Source organism: Sceloporus undulatus, chromosome 6, assembly GCF_019175285.1.
Source record: "Sceloporus undulatus isolate JIND9_A2432 ecotype Alabama chromosome 6, SceUnd_v1.1, whole genome shotgun sequence".
Lineage (NCBI taxonomy): Eukaryota > Metazoa > Chordata > Lepidosauria > Squamata > Phrynosomatidae > Sceloporus > Sceloporus undulatus.
Genome location: NC_056527.1, coordinates 26,776,241 through 26,798,552, shown reverse-complemented (window position 1 = coordinate 26,798,552; position 22,312 = coordinate 26,776,241). Strand labels below are relative to the sequence as shown.

Below are 22,312 nucleotides of genomic sequence, written 5' to 3'. Positions count from 1 at the left end.
AAAAGAGTTCTTAAAAAGCAACTAACTTATATGTCTTGGTTTTCAAAGGAGTTTTGTGGAACATTTGGTTGTTTCCAATGTCTACCATTTTGCTCTTCAGTTTTTTGTTTCTCATTCAGCCAGCTTTTCAGGTATCAGGTAAGGTTTTCTTCACCACTTTCAGCATTGTAACTAAAATAGTCCATAATCTGAACCGACTATTTTCACATTATCTTTGGTGACATTGTTGCAAAAAAGAATGCCTTTATTCCTTCATAGAGGTCAAACTTTTGAAAGGTCTTCTGAAAACTTATTTTGTTGTTATTTTCCTCTCTCAATTTTACAGAGCCTGACACTTTTCTGATATATAATGAATACCTCAGTCTTTGTATGGAGGCTCAGAAATCTCACTCCATCACTCTGGAGAGCTGCAATAAGAATAACGAGTGGCAAAATTTCAAGTGGGCTTCTGAAGACCTGATATTAAACATGGCAACAAAGCTGTGTGTAGCAGCACCTTCAAAAACCAACCTGGTTTCACTCACATTGTCTCCCTGTAACAAGACCAGCGAGCTTCAGAAATGGTCCTGCAGAAATGAGACCTTTCTGCAACTTGGGAAGGAAAAGCTGTTTTTACAACCTGCAAGTGGACAAAAGGAGAATGTTATACTATCTAAAACATCCACCACAAAGAGTACCTGGACAATCTTTGGAACAAAAGACAGCCTGTGTTCCAAGGGATATGAAGGTAAATTTCAGAGACTCAATGCTGCTCCGTAGGTTAAATAGCTTGTTTGCTTCAGCTATGTTGTACCACCTGCATTTAAGGTCTAAATTAAACATGATGCTTCCAGTAGCACCCATTAAAATCCCAAAGCTGAGAAGTGGCATGCAATGCTTGATTCTTATCTATGTGTGAGAAGGAGATATTTAACTGTTTCTTCCCTGTTATGGTTCTGAGTAAAGAACATCCTCCCAACATTTACTCTGGTCCCAGGAGGAAACTCATAAACTACATTAGAGTGTATGAATAATCCAGTGTGAATGTGTGGGGTGTGTGAGATGATTTCCATAGGCAATGATGACCATAGTCCATCAACATCTAGAAAACATCTAGAAATTAAGAATAATTCCAGCCAGAAAACAGTTTTATAGGAACTCACCTATATGTAATTTTATGGATTGGATTTTTCTACTTTGTGGTATGGATGCACAACAGGATGCCAGCACCTTGCTGGACCATCAGAAGTATGGACCAGTAGAGTCAGTGGACAGAAAATGGGAGAACATGCATGTTACATCCATCCATCCAGGCGTAGTATCGTTCTTCTAACTATTTGGCTTTATCAGTAGTTTTCTGGCTACTTCTCTCTACCAGCAATTTCCTTAGTGGCACCAAATCTCCAGTACAAGTAATATGCACTAAAAGGCCTTCATTTACTCCGTTCAAATAAATGAATGCTCAAAACTGTTCTCTTTATCCATTGATATGAACATGGAAGCTCATGAAACACACTTTCTCCAGTCACATGTAGAGAGTTTTGAACTGAGGGCTTTGTCTGTGCTTTATTTAATCCTCTTCTTACCTTTCCAAATGTTTTCTAGACTAATATGCAGTGTTTATTTATTTTTATTTTTTAGCTCTGTTTACCTTAGCTGGCAATTCCTTTGGAAGCCCCTGTGTATTCCCATTCAAGTATAAGAACACATGGCATGCTAAGTGCATAAGAGATGATGATCAAAATGCACAACTCTGGTGTGGAACAACTGAAGATGTGGATAAAGACTCTCTACAAGGCTATTGTCCAGTGAAAGGTAAACTCTTTGGAAGGTGATGTTTAAGCCTGTACTTGCTGCTTACAGATAGATACATACCCACACATAGACACACATAATGTGAAGTTAATACTAAGCTTTTGTAGTATTCATATGTAAAATATGTGTTGATGCTGTCTCAAGTCAACCCTGATTCATGCTGACACCTATAGATGAGACATCTCCAAGCCCTGCTATTCTCCATTCCTCTGCTTACATCCTGCAAATTCATTCCTGTGGTCTCCCTGACTGAGTCTAGCCATCTGGCCTGTGGTCTTCCTCTCTTTCTACTACCTTCTATGTTTTCTAGTATTGTTGTCTTTTCTAGTGAGCCATGCCTTCCCATGATGTGGCCAAAGTATGACAACCTCACCTTGATCCTTATAGCTTCCAAGGAGATTTCAGGCTTGTTCTGTTCCAGGATTTATTTGTTTGTCTTATTTCTGTCCACAGTATCCTCAGCACTCTTCTCCAGTAACATATCTCAAATGAGTTGATTTCCTTTATGTCTGCTTTCCTTACTGCCCAGCTCTCATGGTGATGGGGGATACAATTTAACTATGATGCTTAGTAGTATGTCTTTGCCCTTTAGGATCTTGTCTAGTTCTTCCATAGCTGCCCTTCCCATTCCTAGTCTTCTTCCCATTTCTTGACTGTAGTCACCATTCTGATCAATGTTTGATCCTAGGTATGGGAACTCTTTAACTATTCCGATTTCCTCCTTATTTAGGTTGAATTTATGTATTTCTTCTGTGGTCAGTATTTTTGTTTCCTTTATGTTTTTCTGCTACTAATATGGTGTCATCTGCATATCCTAGAATAGATGGTTGATGTTCCTTCATACTGTCTTCACTCATCTTTCTTCTAAACCAGCTTTTCTTATTATATTTTTTGCATACAAGTTGAAAAAATAGTGTGATAGAATGCAACCTTAGCTGACCCTCTTGCCAATTAGGAGCCATTCTGTTTCTCCCAATTATATTATAACTGTAACCTCTTGTCCTAAGTATAGATTTCTCATCAGGACTATCAGATGTAGTAGCACTCCCATGGCCTTAAGAGCCATCCATAGCTTTGTTATAGTTTATAAAGCACATGGTGATCCCCCCCCCTGGAATTTCTTAGTATATTTCATTAGCCATTGTATATTTGCAATGTTGTTCCTAGTGACTCTTTCTTTCCTGAATCCCACTTGCACCTCTGGGATTTCTCCCTTCATGTATGGTTGGAGTCCGTTTTTGGACCATTTTTAGCATAATTTTGCCTGCATAAGAGATTAATGCTATGGTCCTATAGTTGCTGCAATCTTTTGTGTCCCCTCTTTTGTGGATTGGGATATATATTGGAAAAAATATGTATAATGTTAATATATAATGCTACTAACAGTAAAGCCAGTCATAAAGACACTTTTGCCAAAACTGGATAAAGGTGTATATTTATGGAATTTGAGTTACATTGCAGGCATCAGCACACATTTATAATGGTGCAACCTCTCATACCAGAAATCCAGTCCAGTCTATGGCAGACACAGTTGAAATGCATGTAAGATGCCCCATAAAACATAAGAAAACATTATAAGACATAAGAAAAAAGTATATAGCATTATCTGACCTCCTGAACCCCTGCATCATGGAGGCTAAATTCCCAGCTATCATAAGTGTTCTCAAAAGCAGCTCTATGTAGTTTGCTTTACAGTAGTCTGTTACTGGGTTAATTTTACAATCAAATATAGTCTATTATATTAAATGTATCGTACTGATGCTCATGATTCCCTATATATGTTAAATATTGATCCTGTGAACACTGACTTAGGAGTAAGCCCCATTGAATACAGTGGGACATATTTTGAATATATAAAAGTATAAATCTTGGGCTTTGCTACAAAAATCTTGGGCTTTGTTACAATATCTAGAAACTCTGTAATTGGCAACAAACATTCCTGCAAAGGGAGGAATGGAGAGCTAAAAGTTAACCAATGAGTGAAAGACAATCTTTGCCGGGCTGTCGTGGTGACTAAAGACATGTCTGAACACTGTGGCAACTGAAGCCTCATCTGCACTGCAGAAATAATGCAGTTTGTCAACATTTTAACTGCCATGCCTTCATCCTGTTGACTGCTGGTTTGTTGTTGCACCAGAGGTCTCTGACAGAGAAGGCATAATAGGTCACAAAACTACACATCCCAGAATTCCATCACATTGAGCTATGGCAAAGTAATAAATTGCATTATTTCTGCAATGCAGATGCTGCCTGAGAAGGCAATTGAAGAGTAGAAGAAAGGAGTTCCTCTCAGGCAGCAGACCATCTTGGCCTAGCAGGTCAGACTTTCAAATCCCAACTAAATTAAACACATATGCAGGGCCATGGAGCCCTGCCCTGATGCCATACACATGATGTTTCTCTCAAACAAAATAGAGTGCTTGGTTGAATTCTGCATGAAAGTAAACTTCCCTACTACAGACATAAATGCAAATCCCTAATGGGGACAACATTATATATGACATCATGGGCAAGGTTATGTGAGAGGACCTCTCTCTGCTGTCATTTGCTCTGCTACGGGGCTATTTGAGCACCCAAACAAGTGTTAGATTGACTTTCCTTGTTTCCTTGGTCAGGATTATATCCCATTTTTCAGGAAAACTTCACAAGAATATTTTTTTTTAAAAAAAAAAGCAAAATAAAGCATAAAAAATAGCCAAGTCTTAGCCTCCGGGGTAAGAAGATATCAACCACCTATGATGGTCTATGTGCCTGCTTTTCTTCTGAAGGTGAAGGCATGGATGTTAGAGGTGGGTGAGGGCAACTGTTTTACCTCATTGACCTTCAGTTGTGTGGGCAGAGCCCATTTGTGTGAAGAAGGCACAGACTTCTGTGTGTTGAATTTCTTCAGAAGAAACGTTTCACTTCTGGATTTGATTTCACAACTAGTGATCAGCTGATTTTACGTTAGTGTTTACAATGTTTATAACACTTTCAGATGACAATGAATTCTTCTGGGTAAAAAACCAATGGACAGGAGATCTCTATGAGTTCAACTCTTATTCAGCTCTCTCATGGCATCAAGCAAGACAAAGCTGTGAGCAACAAAATGCAGAATTACTGAGCATCACTGAACTACATGAACAAACATACTTGACAGGTATCTTATTCAACATAACTTAAAATATGATAACTTTCTCAAGGCATTTTTCACATTTATAAATCCTGTCTTAGGTGTTGGTAGTACTATGAAGAACACAATATGAATAATATCATTTCTCTACTAGAATAATTAAACTTTGAATTCTTCTAAATGTGGATTATCCATTGCAACTGAAATGGCTAAATTTTCTGACAAGTCCTTACACAGTTATCAAATGTATGATAAACAGAAATACTAAATTACTAGTTATCAGTCATTTGGTCAGTCCCTTTATTTAGATCCTGTCTTTCTCCCAAAACCTGAACTTTATAGAAACACTTAATAAAATATACTGCCCCATCTCATGCAATCTCAAGACTGTCTATGAATAAAACCAATATTAAAAAATTAAAATGATTTAAAACAATTAAATGCTGTAGACTAAAAACATATCAGACAAGTAAAAACAGGAAGTTGATGAGTCTTGCTTCTCCACAGTGGTGGAGTTTCATCTGATTAATTTCCTCTTGACTCTAGACACAAAAGTTACAAGCATCCTACAAGAAGTGTTTGTAGATTATTTTCATTAGGAGAATTTTTTTGTTTGATTTCACTTTGTTTTCTTTTTTGTTCTTTCTTTCTTTTAATATAGAGAGGTGAGCCATGCAAGCCCCTGTTAGCTCAATCCAGTCTCTTGCTCTTGAGTAGGAGGGTGGTCTCCTGACTTCTACTGCCACTATCCACTAATGTTCTGCACCCCAAGGTTCAGTGGCTAGTTGGAAGTCATTGAGGGTTTTAACTTGAAATTTTGCCAGCTCTGACTGTGCAGAGATTTCCCCCTTCCTTCTGTGGGAGATGAGAATACTATAGGCAGAGACTCAGAGTGGAAAAGAGGATATCTTTGAGGGAAAGCTTTTATTCTAAGCAAGCACTCTTATATTAGCAAAAGAGTATTTTGGACATGAAGGCTCCTTACTTCCTTTCTTCTACTTATAAGTAGTTACAAATTTGCAAAACTATTTATGGTCCAGTACAGATTGCCAGAAAGTGGCATTCTGGGGCCGATTTTAGGGCTCGGGAGTGTGGCGCGACCGCATGTTCCCAAGCCCTACCATACACCAGCAGCGCCATCATGACTCAGCCCTGTCCATATGGGGGCTGCCATGATGATACAAGCACGGCACAGTGTCTAAATGTTGCCACACCACACGTGCGTCATCGCTGCGTGTGAGTGCGCCATTGACACACTCACAGCACCCGCCGCACAGATTAAAAAGAACCCACTTTCAGCATGTTCCTTTTAGTCCTGACAGAAGCTGCACCATTTGCTTGCTGCAGCCTCCCTTAGAAGTAAAAATGGGCAGCTCCTGCTTGCCCTTTTGGGAGAGTCTGTTGAGACCCTAAGTCATATTCAGCCAAGATTAGAAAGAAAATATAAACTCTAATGGGACTAGCTAAACATTCCTATATTGTTTATGATATAGATGATGTTCTGGGTCTTGGGATGTTGATGGGAGTCTGGACCCTTTGCCCAGCCTATGACCAAGCTTCCAAAGGACAATGAGGCAAGCAGCACCTCCCCTAAGTTTCCCATATTCCCAAACTTCTCAAGTCTCCCTCAAAAATGCTCTCTAATGCCTTAAGGCACTGTGTTTTCAATAACCACTTATCCTGGGAGCATCTTGAAGCATTCACACTTCTTATAAGCTTGTCATCGCCATTGGACGATTGTCTATCATGAACCCTGTTGCTGCTGTGTGATGTGACCGCATTAAACTACAAGAATTGGCAATGAAGGTTTATGGCATCCCTCTTGACAACCAGGCTCTTTAGATGATGATGCACTCCATGGGACAATCTGCATTTTGGACAATCTGCCAAGAAAGATATTGCTCTTTTGTGTATTTTGGATTCCATGGGACAAATGTCTGGGGAAAGAGCCAAAGGTGGGCTATTCAAACCATGTCTTTTATGGATTTTCTCTACACTGCTAGTAGTTTCTAGAAAAAGGGGAGAAAGTGGTAAAGTGCCTGATTTCTAGGCCTAACTGTTTTTTGGGGCGAGGGTTAATTTCCTAGTTGGAACAAATGAGACATCAGCAGAGTGAATCCTAGAAAAAATGGAAAAAATATTCAAAAATATTTTTAAAAATGGTATTAAAACAGGTTTTTTGAGTGTTAAGGAACTGTGATGACAAGCATCCTGGGCTGATGAAAATTTTTGCAGTTTGGGCCTTGTTATAGGCAAAAATCTCAACAGGGGTTTTGCACAAAAACCAACATTTCTGCAGAGATGTTACTTTCTGCACAGAAAATACTGTTTTTATACAAATTAACCATGCATGAATTTCATACAAATAATTCCTCAATGGCATCATTTTCTGTACAGAAAACAGATTTTTTTTTGCACAGGAATTAATATTTCTATATTGAAATATTATTTTACACACAGAAAAAACTGTTTCCTTTGAAGAACACATTATGCTGATTTCTGCACAAAACAACTGTGGGACTTTTTTTTAAAGAAAAAAATTATTTGAAATTTAAAATACATGTAGGACAAATAACATATGTTCATTCCACTTCTGTTCCTTGTCCTGAGTCCCATCCCCCCCTTATCCCAATCTGCCCCCTCCCCCCCGGTATTCCCTCTTGCACATACCTCTAAGAATAGTCATAATCTATCAGCTATTGACTATTTATTTCTACCTCCTTTCTGAACATCATTTGCCTCCCCATTTCACTGTGTTATACACTGCTTTCCGCTACGTTAAGGCATTGTGTATTTAAACTATGGGACGTTTAAAGTAGAGCAAGGGGCATGCAGCTGCCCCTTTACAGGCCGGATTGGGGCCTAGGCCACTGCATGCTGCGGCCCTGATCCGGCATCCGGAGGACGGAAAAAGGAGCCACAAAATGCAGCTCCTTTTCGCGCCTTCTAAAGGGCATCACTGCCGCTGCCACGTGGCTTTGTGATGCCCTTTTGGTACTGCATCATCTAGAAGCAGTGCCAGTGTTGTGCCATGATGCAGCACGCCCTCTAGAACAGTGTGCGGCATCATGGCATGAGGGGGCAGAGTCATGGCATCCAGCATGTGGATGCTTTGCTGTGACGCCGCACAGGACAGTACTTTGTGCCAGTTCCAAACTGAGAATAGCCTTTGAAAACTACATGGTTTTCAAAGACTTTCTCAAAGATGGAAGAAAATTACTGAAATTACTCATTGCTAATGTCAAGGAAAAAAATAGTGAAGAACTACATCCCCGTTCCATTGCTGTGCAGCAGCTACCTGTTCTATGATATGGAAAAATATGAGAATATGGTTCTTTTACTGCCACACAGGCTTGTGACATGATACCTGTGAATACTCCATAGCCCTCTCTCTTCATTACAAAATGAAATAATTCTACTATAAGCCTCACAACTGCAAAAACTCTATCTATGTAAAATATGAGCAATTTTCTTTTCCTTTGATAGGATTAACAAGTACGGATAACCTTGACTACTGGATAGGCCTTAACAATCTGGATTTTGATAGTGGCTGGCAATGGACTGGTGACCATCCTTTGAGATACCTAAACTGGGCTCCAGGTAGGTAAATGCAGTATTTGGATACTGAAAGCCTTCACCAGTCACCATTCAGTTAGAAACCAAAATCTTAGAAGGAATGTAATGAAAGTGAAGGCTTTGGTATTTAAAACCAATTTTCTTTATCTCAGTAAATTCACTTTAAAAATAGGCTTATAAGAAAGCATTTAATACAACTCCTTTATTGCCTTGTAATTATTAATCCTCATATAATGTATTACATTTAATCACACACCCCCAGATGTGTGTAAAGAGATCTTGTAGCGCCTTTGAGACTAACTGAAATAAAGAAGTTGGCAGTATGAGCTTTCGTAGACATACTGATTCTACAGACTAGCACGGCTATATCTTTGAATTCCCCCAGATCTGTGATATACTTTCTTGTATCAGGAACAAAACAAAAGCATTTAAATTTACAATACAGACATTGATCATTTACTGTCTTCGATTCCTTCTGCTCCCCAGAAAGAATATAGCATGTATATAATATAACTGTATAATTATCAGAACAACCTGGTGAGTTTAAGCAGGAATTCATCATGCACTCTCACAGAGAATAGTGGATAAAATATACTTACCTCTCCCTAGCTGATATCAGAGCTTGGTACATTTACATTAAAAATGTATTTATTAATGCTGATAGTTGGGAATAGGGAAATGAATTATTTATTGTTGTTAATGTTGGAATGGGGACAATTGCATTTGTTGTCCTAATTGTTAATTGATGTATTAATTAGCTATGTCATTTGTTTTTTAAAGAAACTCTGGGATTTATATGGAATGACATGTTTGGTTGCCTCTTTTGACCTAATGGGACATTTTGCTTTGGACTCCTTCAAAGCACAAGTTGTAAAATTTAGCAATATGCAAGAGTCTTCAAGTATACAAACTTTGATAGCTTACCACCTAGATTTCCTGTGCCATACACAACCTTGCCAGTCTTCCAACCTGAGCTCCTATGGTCTCCAAAAGCTTGCTAGTCTGTAAACCTGAGCTTCTGTGTGTAATCTGCAAATGTGAGTTGCTATGCTGCGTAAAAATTCTCCAGGGCTACAAACCTGGCTTATTTTTGCAACACCATTTCAGGCATTAAATATTTCCTATCTGTAATCTCCTATCACTGATTGATTATAAAGATGGAAGAAGCTCAGCCCCAGCATTCTCTGTGCCCTAGAGAAAGGAAATTTTAAGCCGAATGTAGTGACAGCAAATGTTCCCACAAATATAATGAAACTTTTAATTCATTACACATAAAAATTTCAAATAATGCTAATAAGAAGAACAATATCTTGGATTCTAGGAGTGAGAGAGGGAATGAATTAATTACAAATGACATGTTGAATATAATGGGCCTTTTCTGTGGCTGCTCCCAAGCTCTGGAACTCCCTGCCCAGGGAGGCCAGGATGGCTCCATCCCTGCTGTCCTTCCGGCAGCAGGCAAAGATGTTTTGTTGCCGCCAGGCTTTCACATGACATGAATAATGTGTTGTTTTTGTTTTAAAGAGTTTTAAACTTTAAATTTTAATAATGTAATGTTTTAAATTGTTTTAAATTGTTTAATTGTTTTTCAGACTTGTATTTTACATGTTTTATAGTGCTTTATCTTGGACTGTTTTAGATTTATTAGCCGCCTTGAGTCCTGTACTGGGAGGAAGGCAGGATATTAGTAGTAGTAGTAATAATAATAATAATAATGTGCTTTTCCTTTGTCATTTTCCAAGCTGTGTTTAATAGTCGGTGTTCTTGAAATACCAATGAAAGATAACAAAACAGGACTAACTTGAATATATTTTCATGTTTCAAGTATTAGAATGCTAACATATTTCTTTTGTCTTGTTCTTTCTTTCTTTCTTTCTTTCTTTCTTTCTTTCTTTTAGGCAACCCATCTCCAGAATCTGAAAAGATTTGTGGATCAATGAAGTCAGGGAATGGTAAATGGGAGAATAATAAATGTGAAGAAAAATTTGGATACATTTGCAAAAGACATAATTCTTCACTAGATGCTTCAGTTACCCCTGAAGGTAAGTGGGGAATGAAGTTTAACTGTATAAATATTACATCACTTTTCTTAGGGTTTGTTGAAGTATGACTTGAAGTCATTTCTGACTTTTGGTGATCCTAAGGCAAACATATCATGTGGTTATCTTGTCAGAATTTGTTCAGAGGGAGTTTGTGTTTGGCTTCCTCTGAGGCTGAGAAAGTGTCACTAGTCAAAGGTCACTCATGGCTGAGTGGGGATGCCAACCTGGTCTCCCAGTGTCCTAGTCCAACACTCAAACCACTACAACATGTTGTTGTTGTTGTTGTTGTTATACTTTATTTATATAGCACTGTAGATTTACAGAGCATTGTACATACTAACAATAAAATCAATAAAAATGAAACCTGTCAATGGCATACATTCTACAAAATACATATAAAACCATAGAAAATAATACAAGATAGAATTAGATAAAAATAAGCAGACAACAAATTAAAAAGATCAAATAGCAAATATCAAATCAAATATCAGATAACAATCGGATAAACAATCACACAATGCCTGGGAATGATTTCCTGAACAATAAAGTCTTCAACTCCGTTTTGAAACTGGTTAAAGAAGTGATGACCCATGTTCGTGGGGGAAGGAGATTCCAGGAGTGAGGGGAACAAATCCGGGATGAGACAGTGAAAATCCTAGGCTGGGACAGCAGACCTTGACTACCAGAAGAGAGGGAATGGGTGGGAATGTGAGGAGAAAGAAGGCCTGATAAATAAGGAGGGGCCAACCCATGCAGGGCTTTAAAAGTCAACAACAGTAGCTTATACTGAGTATGAAAGGGGAAGGGAAGCCAGTGAAGGGATGATAATAGAGGAGAAATATGGTCAAAGCGTTGAGCGGATGTCATAATGCATGCAGCTGAATGCTGGACAGAAATCAATGGATGGAGATGAGAGAGAGGAAGCCCTGCCAGAAGGAGGTTACAATAATCTAATTGCGAGACCTCCAGGGCGTGGACCAGAGTCTTGGCAGCAGAGGCTGAGAGAAATGGATGGATTTTAGCAATTTTGTCTAAAAGATTATCACATGGTTATACTAGATTTTGATGGTAGTGGTAACAAATACACACAACTGGAAGCTATTTATTGGAGATGTATTTGCTGGGTGGCACGGATTGTAAGAATCTGACAGAAACACTGGGCAATTATTTGAAATGTCTGCCAGTACATAACTCTGTCAGGATCCCAAGGCATAGTTTGAAGATATATGTAGCAGAAACCATGATGAAATAACATTTCTGGGCCCAGTTAATAGATAGGAGAGTGTTTTGGAACCCTATTTAAAGTTTGCCACTCACATGTCTAGTATTAAAGAAACGTATGCTATAAATAGAATTTGAAAAGAATTGTAAGGCCAGATACAGACAGGCCAAAATAAAGCTGCTTCAAGTCACTTTGGAGGTATGGTATTTCAATGATACATGCATCCTAAGAGTCCAAAGGCCGCACCAAAGCCACGCTCCAGTCCTAAGGACTGGAGTGCAGCTTTGGTGCAGCTTCCAGACTCTTAGGACGCATGCATCATTGAAACACCATACCTCCAAAGTGACTCGAAGCAGCTTTATTTTGGCTGTCTGTATAGGGCCTAAGACACAATATAAATTTCAAATAGAGGTTCTTTTCCCGTAAAGAATTTTGCAATAATGTTTTCTTAATTTTTATGTAAATTGCCACGAGGTTGCAAATGTTTTAAATCAATTGGCATGGTGTTAGATAATAAAAATCTGAAGCTGAAGCTATATAGGTTCTAGCTCTCTTTGGTAAGCATGTGGACAAGTTCATATTGTGCTGTTATAGAGAAGATTCTTTCGCAGTTCTCATCATACATACACTTATACATTATTTTTACATTTAGTTTGACTTTTTTTTCTTAGCATTCTAGCAAAAGGTATAGAATAGCTTTTCTGAAAGAGGAAACTCATCTTTAGATCCATGCCTAACATTTCAGCCCTAAAAAAAACATGTATACACGGGCAACATTAATATACATAGGCAGTTCTAGTCTCTCCTATTTCTACTTTATAGGTTTTTAGAGTTGTTGCCAATTTTTTCAAGAAATAATGTATTCTAATTTTGTGCCAAACTTATAGAGTAGTTTTAGAAGGAATCAGCAGTCATATAGTAGTCATTGTTCCAATACTGTATGGAAAGATTCATCATCACAGAAGTTTCTTATAGGATATAAAAAGAATGTGTTACTGAAAAATTACATAGTCTATGAAATAATATGTTTGAATACTGTATATTGTTGGCATCTATAAAGGCAATAATGTCTACATGCAATAGAACAAGTTTTTCTTCTTCTTAAGTAATCTTAATTCATTATTGTTTTCTTTTTAGATCCTTTAAAGCCAATTAAATGTAAAGATGGTTGGGTTGCATATGCGGGCTACTGTTACCATCTTCATAGAGAACTTAAGACATGGAAGGCTGCATTATCATCCTGTCGAAAAGCAGATGGAGATTTAATAAGTATACACAACATTGAGGAATACAGCTTTGTGATTTCTCAGCTTGGTTACAGTATGTATATCCAGAATGTTCTGGCCACATTCATGTGTGTATGTGTATATGTACATATCAAGTAGTGGTTTTTGTGTTTGTTTGTTTGTTTGTTTGTTTTAAAGTAAGGTTTTTTTTGCAATTGCAAGCAAGTAAATTTTTCTAAAGTCCTTGAATATTTGGGTTTCCCCCCAACATGATAAAATGAATGTGATAATTGTCGTAACTATTACATTCACAGAAATAACATAACAACACAATCTGCCAGCAGCATTAGGCATGGATTTGAAGGAGACAGGACTCTTCAGTATTTCCTTTTCAAATTCTGACAAACAAAATGTCTTACAGTGTATGAAATGTCTGTCCTCCCTGATCGGCAAGAAGTGTAACGGAGGGCACATACTTTCTGTTATAGTGTCTCTAAGGCATAAGCAATTTAAATTATTAGAAATGGAACTAGCTATTAGATGCTGCTCAGTTGTATCCGTAGTGCAAAAATACAGTTCCAATTAAACCTTTTAGCTGTACACAAACATACCTAATTGGATTGTGATTATGAATGCTCTCCTATTTCTATAACCGGACATCCATACAGCTGTATACTAGACAATCCTGTTCAACAGGCATGTTCTTTCAGACTAAGTAAGGAATCAAATAAACATCATGCATTTATGTTCTTAGAATCAACAGACCTTCTGTGGATAGGACTAAATGACCAGAAAACCCAAATGTATTTTGAATGGAGTGATGGAACCTCAGTAAGATTTACCAAGTGGCAGCGAGGAGAACCCACACACGTAATTAACAGGCAAGAGGACTGTGTCATCATGAGTGGAGAGGTAAACAAGTCACTCCTATGTATTGGGCAGAGATGTATTTCTCTTGCATTCTGTTTTGTATGCAAGACTGTCCAGAAGTAAGTTTAGTCTCTTAATCTCTTTTGAGTCATGGACTCATTTGAGAATCTGATGAAAGTTGTGGATCTCTTCCACAGGAAAAAATATATATATAAACATAATAGTCAAAGTCATAAAGGGAAAAATCATGCATGTTTGCCTTTGGTTTGTAGACTCACTGAAGACCATCAATGGGCCACAGGTTTAGCCTCTAGGTAAAAGTGGATTCTCTCATGTAACAATTTCCTCTTTTGGTAGCCCAAATTTATGCAGAACAAGGCATTCCTACAAGCATAAGAGTCTGTATACTTTGTTGTTATTATTTTCCATCAAATTGATTTTAATTTTGGCGACCATATAAATGAGAGACATCCAAGATCCCAGACTATTATAGATTTACATGTTCCTAATTATGGATAGGATTCCAACCATGCAATCAATATTCTTGGCATATGAAAAAGTACTTTTGATTGTTAACAGTTTTATCCCAGTCCTGTTCAGATATACTTGGAAGTAAGTCGTACCATGTTCAGTAGGGCTTACTCTCAATGGGCTGTGCATAGGATTTCAAACTTTATCAGTTGGCTGAAGAACAACAGTTGAAAGGAAGTTTCTAGTAACTAAGAATGCACCAACAATTGGATAGGAAATGTCCACCAAAATCTGAAAGGTCAGATGGGTTGCTGAGTAAGATTTCTAATCTCTGATGGTGTCGCTGGTAGTGTGTGTGTGTGTGTGTGTGTGTGTAGTCCTTTATAATAAAAAATGTATAAACTCCCAACACTAGCTAAGATAACACACACACACTGTATTGCACATTTGGTAAAATAAAACAAGAAGCATAATTTATAGTGACTAGAGAATGTGCCTCTTGCTGTCATGGAATTTACAGTACATTGTTAGCTAAATAACTTGTGTAATTTTACATGAATGGGCCATTTCAGTTTAAAGATCTCAAACTGGGATAAGTACAGGTGGAAACTGTTTGCTTACTGGCTTGACAAAAAATCTCTCTCATACTTTTCTTTCAACTACATTGAATTGTACTGTAGATTACATAACAGACATGGCATTTTGTGCAGTTGTTCACTCATGTACAAATGGAGTGATTTTCACTGGCATAAAAATCCTCAAATATTGCCCCCCCCCCCCAAAAGTGTCAAGGTAAAGTATCTTTTTTGTGTGATATTTTATACTATTCTGCTTTTGCATGTCCAGAATGGGGACTGGGAAGATCATTACTGTGAAGAAGAATTGGGTTACATCTGTAAAGGAAAACCATTGGCATCTGCTCCTGAAGAAGTTGAACCTGATGATCCAAATTGCCAGAAAGTAAGTCTATAGCAAATTGCCTAGATGTTTAACAAAGCTAATTGTACAGATATTTCTCACATTAAAAGAGTTTATGAAGATACAGACCATCAATGCTCTTACAGTTTGTCTGCCCATTAATTCAGCTGTACTGTAGTACTGTGAGCTGTACAAGTCCATCCAGTGCCACACTGCCCTTCCTGGGCACACTCAGCCCCCATTTCCTCTTCTCAGCAACACCACAGTTCTTCATTCATCATATTCAGCATTCTTCTCCCACCTCACTTCGCCTTGTATTTCCCCTGCTGGTTAAAAGAAGTTATGATGGCACTATTCTCTAGAGGAATGAGGAGAATAGTGTCCCTTGTAGACTGGATGCAGCCTCTTTGAGGATCCTAGAGTTCCACATGCTAAATTATTGCCTTATCGCCACCTGCCATCAGTCCGGAGCCACAGTCGCGCTCCGCCAGCACTTTTTAGAAGCTGGAAAGCTTCCGACTTTAAAAAAGTGCTGGCAGAGTGCAGCTAGGATCTGGCTTGGACCCAGGCTGATGGCAGACAGTGATTAGGTGGTGCTTTAGCATGCAATAATCCCCGCCTCCATCCTGCATCCCAGTTCAAGCCCAGGATGCTTGATCTAGTTTTAAAGTTCATCTGATACGCTTCCTATACTAACTAAAACTGTGCTTCTGAATGGTTCAACATTGAAAAGGAGAGAGTGGAATAGAACATTCCTTGAATGTGGCTCCCTAGAGTAGTGCACCTTAACGCTGAAAATTGCAAGTATTTCCCCCCTCTAGTTATCTTTATCCAGTGAAGGCTGTTTCTTTCCTGCGTAAGGTGACCCTATCATGGGGATTTTTTGGCAAGATTTGTTCAGAGAAGGTTTGTCATTGCCTTTCCCTAAGGCTGAGAGCATGTGACTTGCCCAAGGTCACCCAGGATGTTTCATGGCTGAGTGGGGAATTGAGCCCTGGTCTCTGGAGTCATAGTCCAATACTCAAACCACTATGCCATACTGGCTCCATAGAGCAACATAGAGATCAGCAACCTGGGTAACATGACTATGTGTAGTGGATGACAGCATAGGAAGTTGTTTCTGTCATAGAAAGCTGACCTGCTGATTTCCAAGCTGTTTGATAGCTGGCGGGGAAGCTTTCACTGGTGATGCAAAAGTGTTCTTTTCTATCTCCCTGCTGTCCCAAAAAGTGCCCTGCATAGCTGTAAATGAGTGTTACAACAGTGTAAATCAGAAAGAGAATTCCAGGCCATGGCTTTTCTGACATAAATATACTTTCAAGAAAGAAGACAAAGAGTTCTTATGGTTCATCGTGAAGTCTGTTTTAGGCCAATTCCTGGATAAATGGATGCAATTATGCAATGTACAAAATGAAACTGATACTATACTAATATTGTAGTAACATATACTTCTGGTTGTTTTCCATGGGCAGGGCTGGAAAAGGCATGGTTTTTATTGCTACTTCATTGGACAGACAATTATAACATTTTCAGAAGCAAAAACATTCTGTGAAGCAAACAAGGCATCTCTGACTTCTGTGGAGGACAGGTATGCAGACGATTTACTATAGTTTTGTAATCCTTGGCTAGACTCTGACTCCACCACTTGAGCCAATCCTTATCTTAGCCCTCTTCAATCAAAGGTATTGAAGTGCGTACAGGGCCTTGATAAGAATCTACTCGTAGTAGAAACAAATATTTAGCCAGGAAGGAGTTAATTTCTCCCACTCTTTGCCAATTCCTGCTTGCCTTGTCTCCTGGCTGGCTCGCCAAATATGTAACAGAAATTTCAGGAAACTTAGATTTCTAGGATTGGCAGATCAATAGGATTAGCAAGAGGACCTAGTAATTGAAAATCCATAAGTTTATTTACAGTTGTCGACAAAGGAAAACATTGAACTCAGTGGAATTCAAGTTCCAAAAAGCTGAGAACCCCGAACAAGACAAAATGGCTCTTTTTATATTATTCAAGACAAAGAAGCTTCTTCAATACACCTGATTGGCTAATTACAATTTAAGCATACAGAATTCTTACAATCAGAACAGAAATACATGCATACATTAAAACTGCATCATCACTCTTTACCCCCTCCTGTAGGAATTCAGTGGAATTCATCCTAACCTTGCTTCTGAATGTCCTTATCTCAGTAGTTTATGTTATGTCTTTCTACTGGTGCCAGCTTCCATCTAGGTCAAGATGCACTCACTATTCCTTTCCTCTAGTTTTTCTAAACTCCAAGCCTTTATTTCAAAAACCATCTCTCTGGCTGACAAAGGTGACTCCATCTTTCTATAGTTTTTATATTTCAACAAGGAATTTCCACCACAGTTTAAGACAGTGATTCCCAAACTTTGGTCCTTCAGGTGTTTTAGACTTTGGAGATTATCCCATTAACAAATAAGACGGCTTACCTCTTCTGGCCTGAATTCAGAATCTGGGATGCCCCCAAATGTTATTGTACCAAAATTGCTGCCTATCTAGCTGGGACGCTTCCACCTGTATGCATCCCGGGTCGAAGCCTTGCTCAGCCAGCACTTTTTTCAAAGTCAGGGAGCTTCTGAACTCAAAAACTGGAAGAGGTAAACCAGCTTATTTGTAAATGGGATAAGCTCCTTTAACTCCCAGAAGCCCCAGACAATTTGGCCAGCAGGCAGAAATTCTGGGAGCTGAAGTCCAAAACATTTGGAAGACTAATGTTTATGAACTACTGGCTTAAGGGAAAAGGAACAAAATATGTGTGCTTTTGATATTGATAAAAGAATAGTTATATTTAGAAATCTGTCTCTATCAGGTAGGAAGGACTAATGTTTGGTGAAAAGTCTAAGCCTTGGACTCACATCCGCTGCTGGCCAGAGTAGGTCCTAAATGCTAAACTTGAAATCAAAAATGGCTGCTGGTCCACTTCCAGATTCATCTTTTTACACTATGGGTGGGTACACTGTTGTTCTTCTTGCTGTTCTTAACTGTGGTCAGACTCGATTCATGGTGACCTCATGGGTGAGTTTACCCATTGTGCACCTTTTTCAATCAAATTACTATCAAGATACAAAACAGATTGTGCAATATGGAAAAGTTTTTAGCAACTAGAAGGGTTTACCCATTATGCACCGTTTCAGTGATAGGATAAACCCAACAACAAAAAGTAGTTCAATAGGTCCATTCCTCTGTAATTCTGATATTATGGCAATCACATTGCATGAGAGGGCATGAGGAGACTGAAATTGCTTTTACTTCATTTTCCTTCCATTTTCTATTTCTTCTGTCTTAATTTAATTTAATTTAAATTTAAATTTATCATTTTGTTGTTGGGTCCCCTTGGTAAGTATGTGAACTCAGCAACTACAGCTACATCCACATTGCAAAAATAATACATCTTGACACCACTTTAACTGCCATGGTTCCATGCTATAGAATTCTGAGAATTGTAGTTTTGTGAGACATTTAGCCTTCTCTGTCAGAGAGCTCTGATGCCACAATAAGCTACAGTTCCCAGGATTACAGACTGGATGCAGCCTCTTTGGGATTCCATGGCAGTTAAAGTGGTGTCAGCCTGGATTATTTCTGGGCTGCAGATACATCCTATATGAGAGCTAATCCTTTTTTGGCCAGGAGATCCAGCCCCAACCAGAACAAAAGTGGTGGGACATCAGTCCAGGTCCTAGTGCCATCCAGACTGTGAATATTACATGAAGCAAACAATAAGGGAGAGAGGAGGAAGAAGAGGGAGGGATGGCAGAAGAAGGCAGTGTTTTATTCTCATGCAAGAAAGCAGACCAATTCACCAGAAAGGACTAGTCTTTCAAGGGGATGAAGTGGGGTGAGGTTGAAAAAAGCCTGACTTTTGAAAGGTGTGAATACCTTGGGTAGGAAGGCCAGGTTAGCTAGGTAGTCCAGAAGAGCAATTGCAGGACCATAATTGCACTATTCCATTGAAGTGTGATAGTGATTGTTTTCAAACTGCTATGTTCCCATTGGCTTCTTAGCCTGGAGAAAAGAAGGTTAAGAGGTGATATGATAGCCCTGTTTAAATATTTGAAAGGATGTCATATTGAAGAGGGAGCAAGCTTGTTTTCTGCTGCTCCCGAAAACAGGACCCGGAACAATGGATGCAAGCTACAGGAAAAGAGATTCCACCTGAACATTAGAGGAACTTCCTGACAGTAAGGGCTGTTCGACAGTGGAATGCACTCCCTCGGAGGGTGGTAGAGTCTCCTTCCTTGGAGGTCTTTAAACAGAGGCTGGATGGCCATCTGTCAGGGATGCTTTGATTTGGATTTCCTGCATGGCAGGGGGTTGGACTGGATAGCCCTAGTGGTCTCTTCCAACTCTACGATTCTATGATTCTATGATTCAACAATGTGATTGTTCCAAGACACTAGGCTGGTTTGATAATGTATTCTATGTTTGTTTGGTGTTTGTTTGTTTTTAAAAATAAATCTTCATGCATTTGTTTATGTTTTCTACTTTTAAGCTTAAGTTTTCTATTTGACATAGAATTATATATGTGAGTTCTGACATAAATAATTCTGTGTCAAACTAATCTTTATTGGTGCTCACAATACAGAGATGTATTGCTTAGTGTCCTGGAAGTGCAAGCACTCCTCTCTTACTTCTGTGCTTCATGAATATGCTCGGCTCAGCATTCTGAATGTATGAAGATTGGGCCATGCTAAATATTCAGTTGCAGTCCAAAATCCAAAACGTTAATAAAACCTGTGTGGTTGTAACACATTTATTATCTCCTCCTCCCCCTAGATATGAACAAGCCTACTTAACTAGCCTAATCGGGCTGCGTTCTGAAAGATATTTCTGGATAGGCCTTACAGATGTGAAGCAACCAGGGACATTCAACTGGACCAATGGAGATGAAGTTCTGTTCACTCACTGGAATTCAGAAATGCCTGGTATGCACTCTCAAAAATTTACAAGAATAGTATATGATTGTGAAAAGCCTTTCAGTTTTATTGGCTTGGGGAAAGGTTTATGTAGACAACATCAGTGTAACTGGTATCTCAAATTTGTATTTGTAACTTGTATCTCAACAAGGGCAACGTCCTGGCTGTGTGGCCATGAGAACAGGAACTGCAGCTGGATTATGGGATGTTGTGAACTGTGAAGAAAAGGCAGCTTTCCTCTGCAAACAATGGGCAGAAGGTGTGACGCCTCCTCCTGTCCCACCAGTAACTGTCCCACCTCCATGCCCTAAAGAATGGCACCCCAGCCCAACTCGGAATGTATGCTTCAAAGTACGTATACAATTTTTTAAGGCACAATACTTCCTTTTTCACACAGTGAAGCAAAGTTGGAAACCTGGAATTTAGAAGTGTGTACCAGCTACAAGACTGATCAGATGATTATTAAGCAGTTTAGCAACAACATTATTCATACTGGACTAACTAAGGGAACATCATATTTGACTCTGGTATAAGGTGCATAGGTGTATTTGAAGTGTTACTGCTTCCTTGTAGGCTTCTATGTTTAGGAGGGCTGTGATGTGTTTCAGCATAATTTAAAAGGCAAAATAGTAATATATAAATGTATTGATGAATACAATAAATCAGCTGGAACATGATAGCCCCTTAAACATATACATAATTTTTCTGAAGAGAAGGTTAAGAGGTGATATGATAGCCCTGTTTAAATATTTGAAGGGATGTCATATTGAGGAAGGAGCTAGCTTGTTTCTGCTGCTCCAGAGAACAGGACCCGGAACAATAGATGCAAGCTATAGGAAAAGAGATTCCACCTCAACATTAGGAAGAAGCTCCTGACAGTAAGGGCTGTCCCACAGTAGAACACACTCCCTCGGAGTCTAGTGGAATCTCCCTCTTTGGAGGTCTTTAAACAGAGGCTGGATGGCCATCTGTCGGGGATGTTTTGATTGAGAGTCCCTGCGTGGCAAGGGGTTGGACTGGATGGCCCCTGCGGTCTCTTCCAACTCTATGATTCTATGATCCTATGATTCTATGATTGTAGTACAGATCTTTAACCAAAAATGAAACCCATGTTTGTATGGCTTAACAGAGATGTGTTTCAAATCTAACTGCACACTGTGGAAGTTAATAATTATCCTTCGCCTAATCACATTACTGTATTCATTTATTACTTCAAATTGATTCAGAAATGTTGCTGTGGCCCCATTTTGTGACTTGTACAGATATTTTTGCAGCATGTACTGTATGTTACAGAGCACACAACAAGCCAAGGGAAATTGTAAAATTCCAAGAGATGTAATTTATTGAGGATATGCTTTTTTTCAGTAAAATATGTTTTTATGCCTTTAGAAATTTGTTGATGAAAAATATCGTAAGAAAACATGGTTTGAAGCACGAGATTTTTGTAAAGAAATTGGAGGAGACCTGGCTTCTATTCATAACGAAGAAGAGCAAAACATACTATATTCATGGTAGGTTTCACAAAATGCTTATTCCTTTATCTTAAATGCAAAAGGGGTCTCTTACAAAGAGTTAAGTAAGATAATAATAATAATAATAATAATAATAATTATTATTATTATTATTATTATTATTATTAATAGCCCACCTTTTCCCAGAGGGAATCAAGGTGGGTTATAAGGCAAAGGAAAACAATAAAAAAGACAATAAACATAAGAAATACAATTAAAAATAATTTCCTTACCGAATCTACAATTCCAATCATAAAACAAAAATAATATAAAATATATTACAATATAGACTCTAAAATTTTAACAAAAATCAGCTAAAATTAAGGGTAGAGGCATCGAGGTGAGAGGATTTATATTTGCAGTATAGATGGGGGCCATACATATTCGTAAAGCAGAGGTTAATCTGGAAAGCCTTCTTATTTAGAGTGTTAATGTGACGGATCTCCTCTAACAGGTCATTCCATAACCTTGGAGCAGCAGTAGAGAAGGCCCTCTGGGTTACCAGAGCCAGTCTGCATTTTTTAGGCTGCAACAAATTCTTCCCAGAGGACCTTAATGTGCAGGGTGGATTGTGTAGAAGAAGGTGTTCCCACAGGTAGTTTGGAACCAGGCCATGTAGAGCTTTATAGATTATA

General features: G+C 38.6%; 1 protein-coding gene across 1 annotated transcript in view; it reads left to right on the top strand.

Annotated features, from left to right (window-relative positions):
* The window catches only part of LOC121934056 (macrophage mannose receptor 1-like), a 59,300-nt gene continuing 36,988 nt past the window's right edge, over nucleotides 1-22,312 (top strand). Inside the window, exons 1-13 of the mRNA XM_042474040.1 lie at nucleotides 1-138; nucleotides 326-727; nucleotides 1,621-1,794; nucleotides 4,772-4,933; nucleotides 8,393-8,506; nucleotides 10,381-10,524; nucleotides 12,884-13,066; nucleotides 13,727-13,884; nucleotides 15,160-15,273; nucleotides 16,704-16,819; nucleotides 20,027-20,175; nucleotides 20,318-20,517; nucleotides 21,556-21,677. Of these exons, the coding sequence (XP_042329974.1) occupies nucleotides 78-138; nucleotides 326-727; nucleotides 1,621-1,794; nucleotides 4,772-4,933; nucleotides 8,393-8,506; nucleotides 10,381-10,524; nucleotides 12,884-13,066; nucleotides 13,727-13,884; nucleotides 15,160-15,273; nucleotides 16,704-16,819; nucleotides 20,027-20,175; nucleotides 20,318-20,517; nucleotides 21,556-21,677 (2,099 nt within the window). The 5' untranslated portion in view covers nucleotides 1-77. The remainder of the gene's footprint in view (nucleotides 139-325; nucleotides 728-1,620; nucleotides 1,795-4,771; nucleotides 4,934-8,392; nucleotides 8,507-10,380; nucleotides 10,525-12,883; nucleotides 13,067-13,726; nucleotides 13,885-15,159; nucleotides 15,274-16,703; nucleotides 16,820-20,026; nucleotides 20,176-20,317; nucleotides 20,518-21,555; nucleotides 21,678-22,312) is intronic.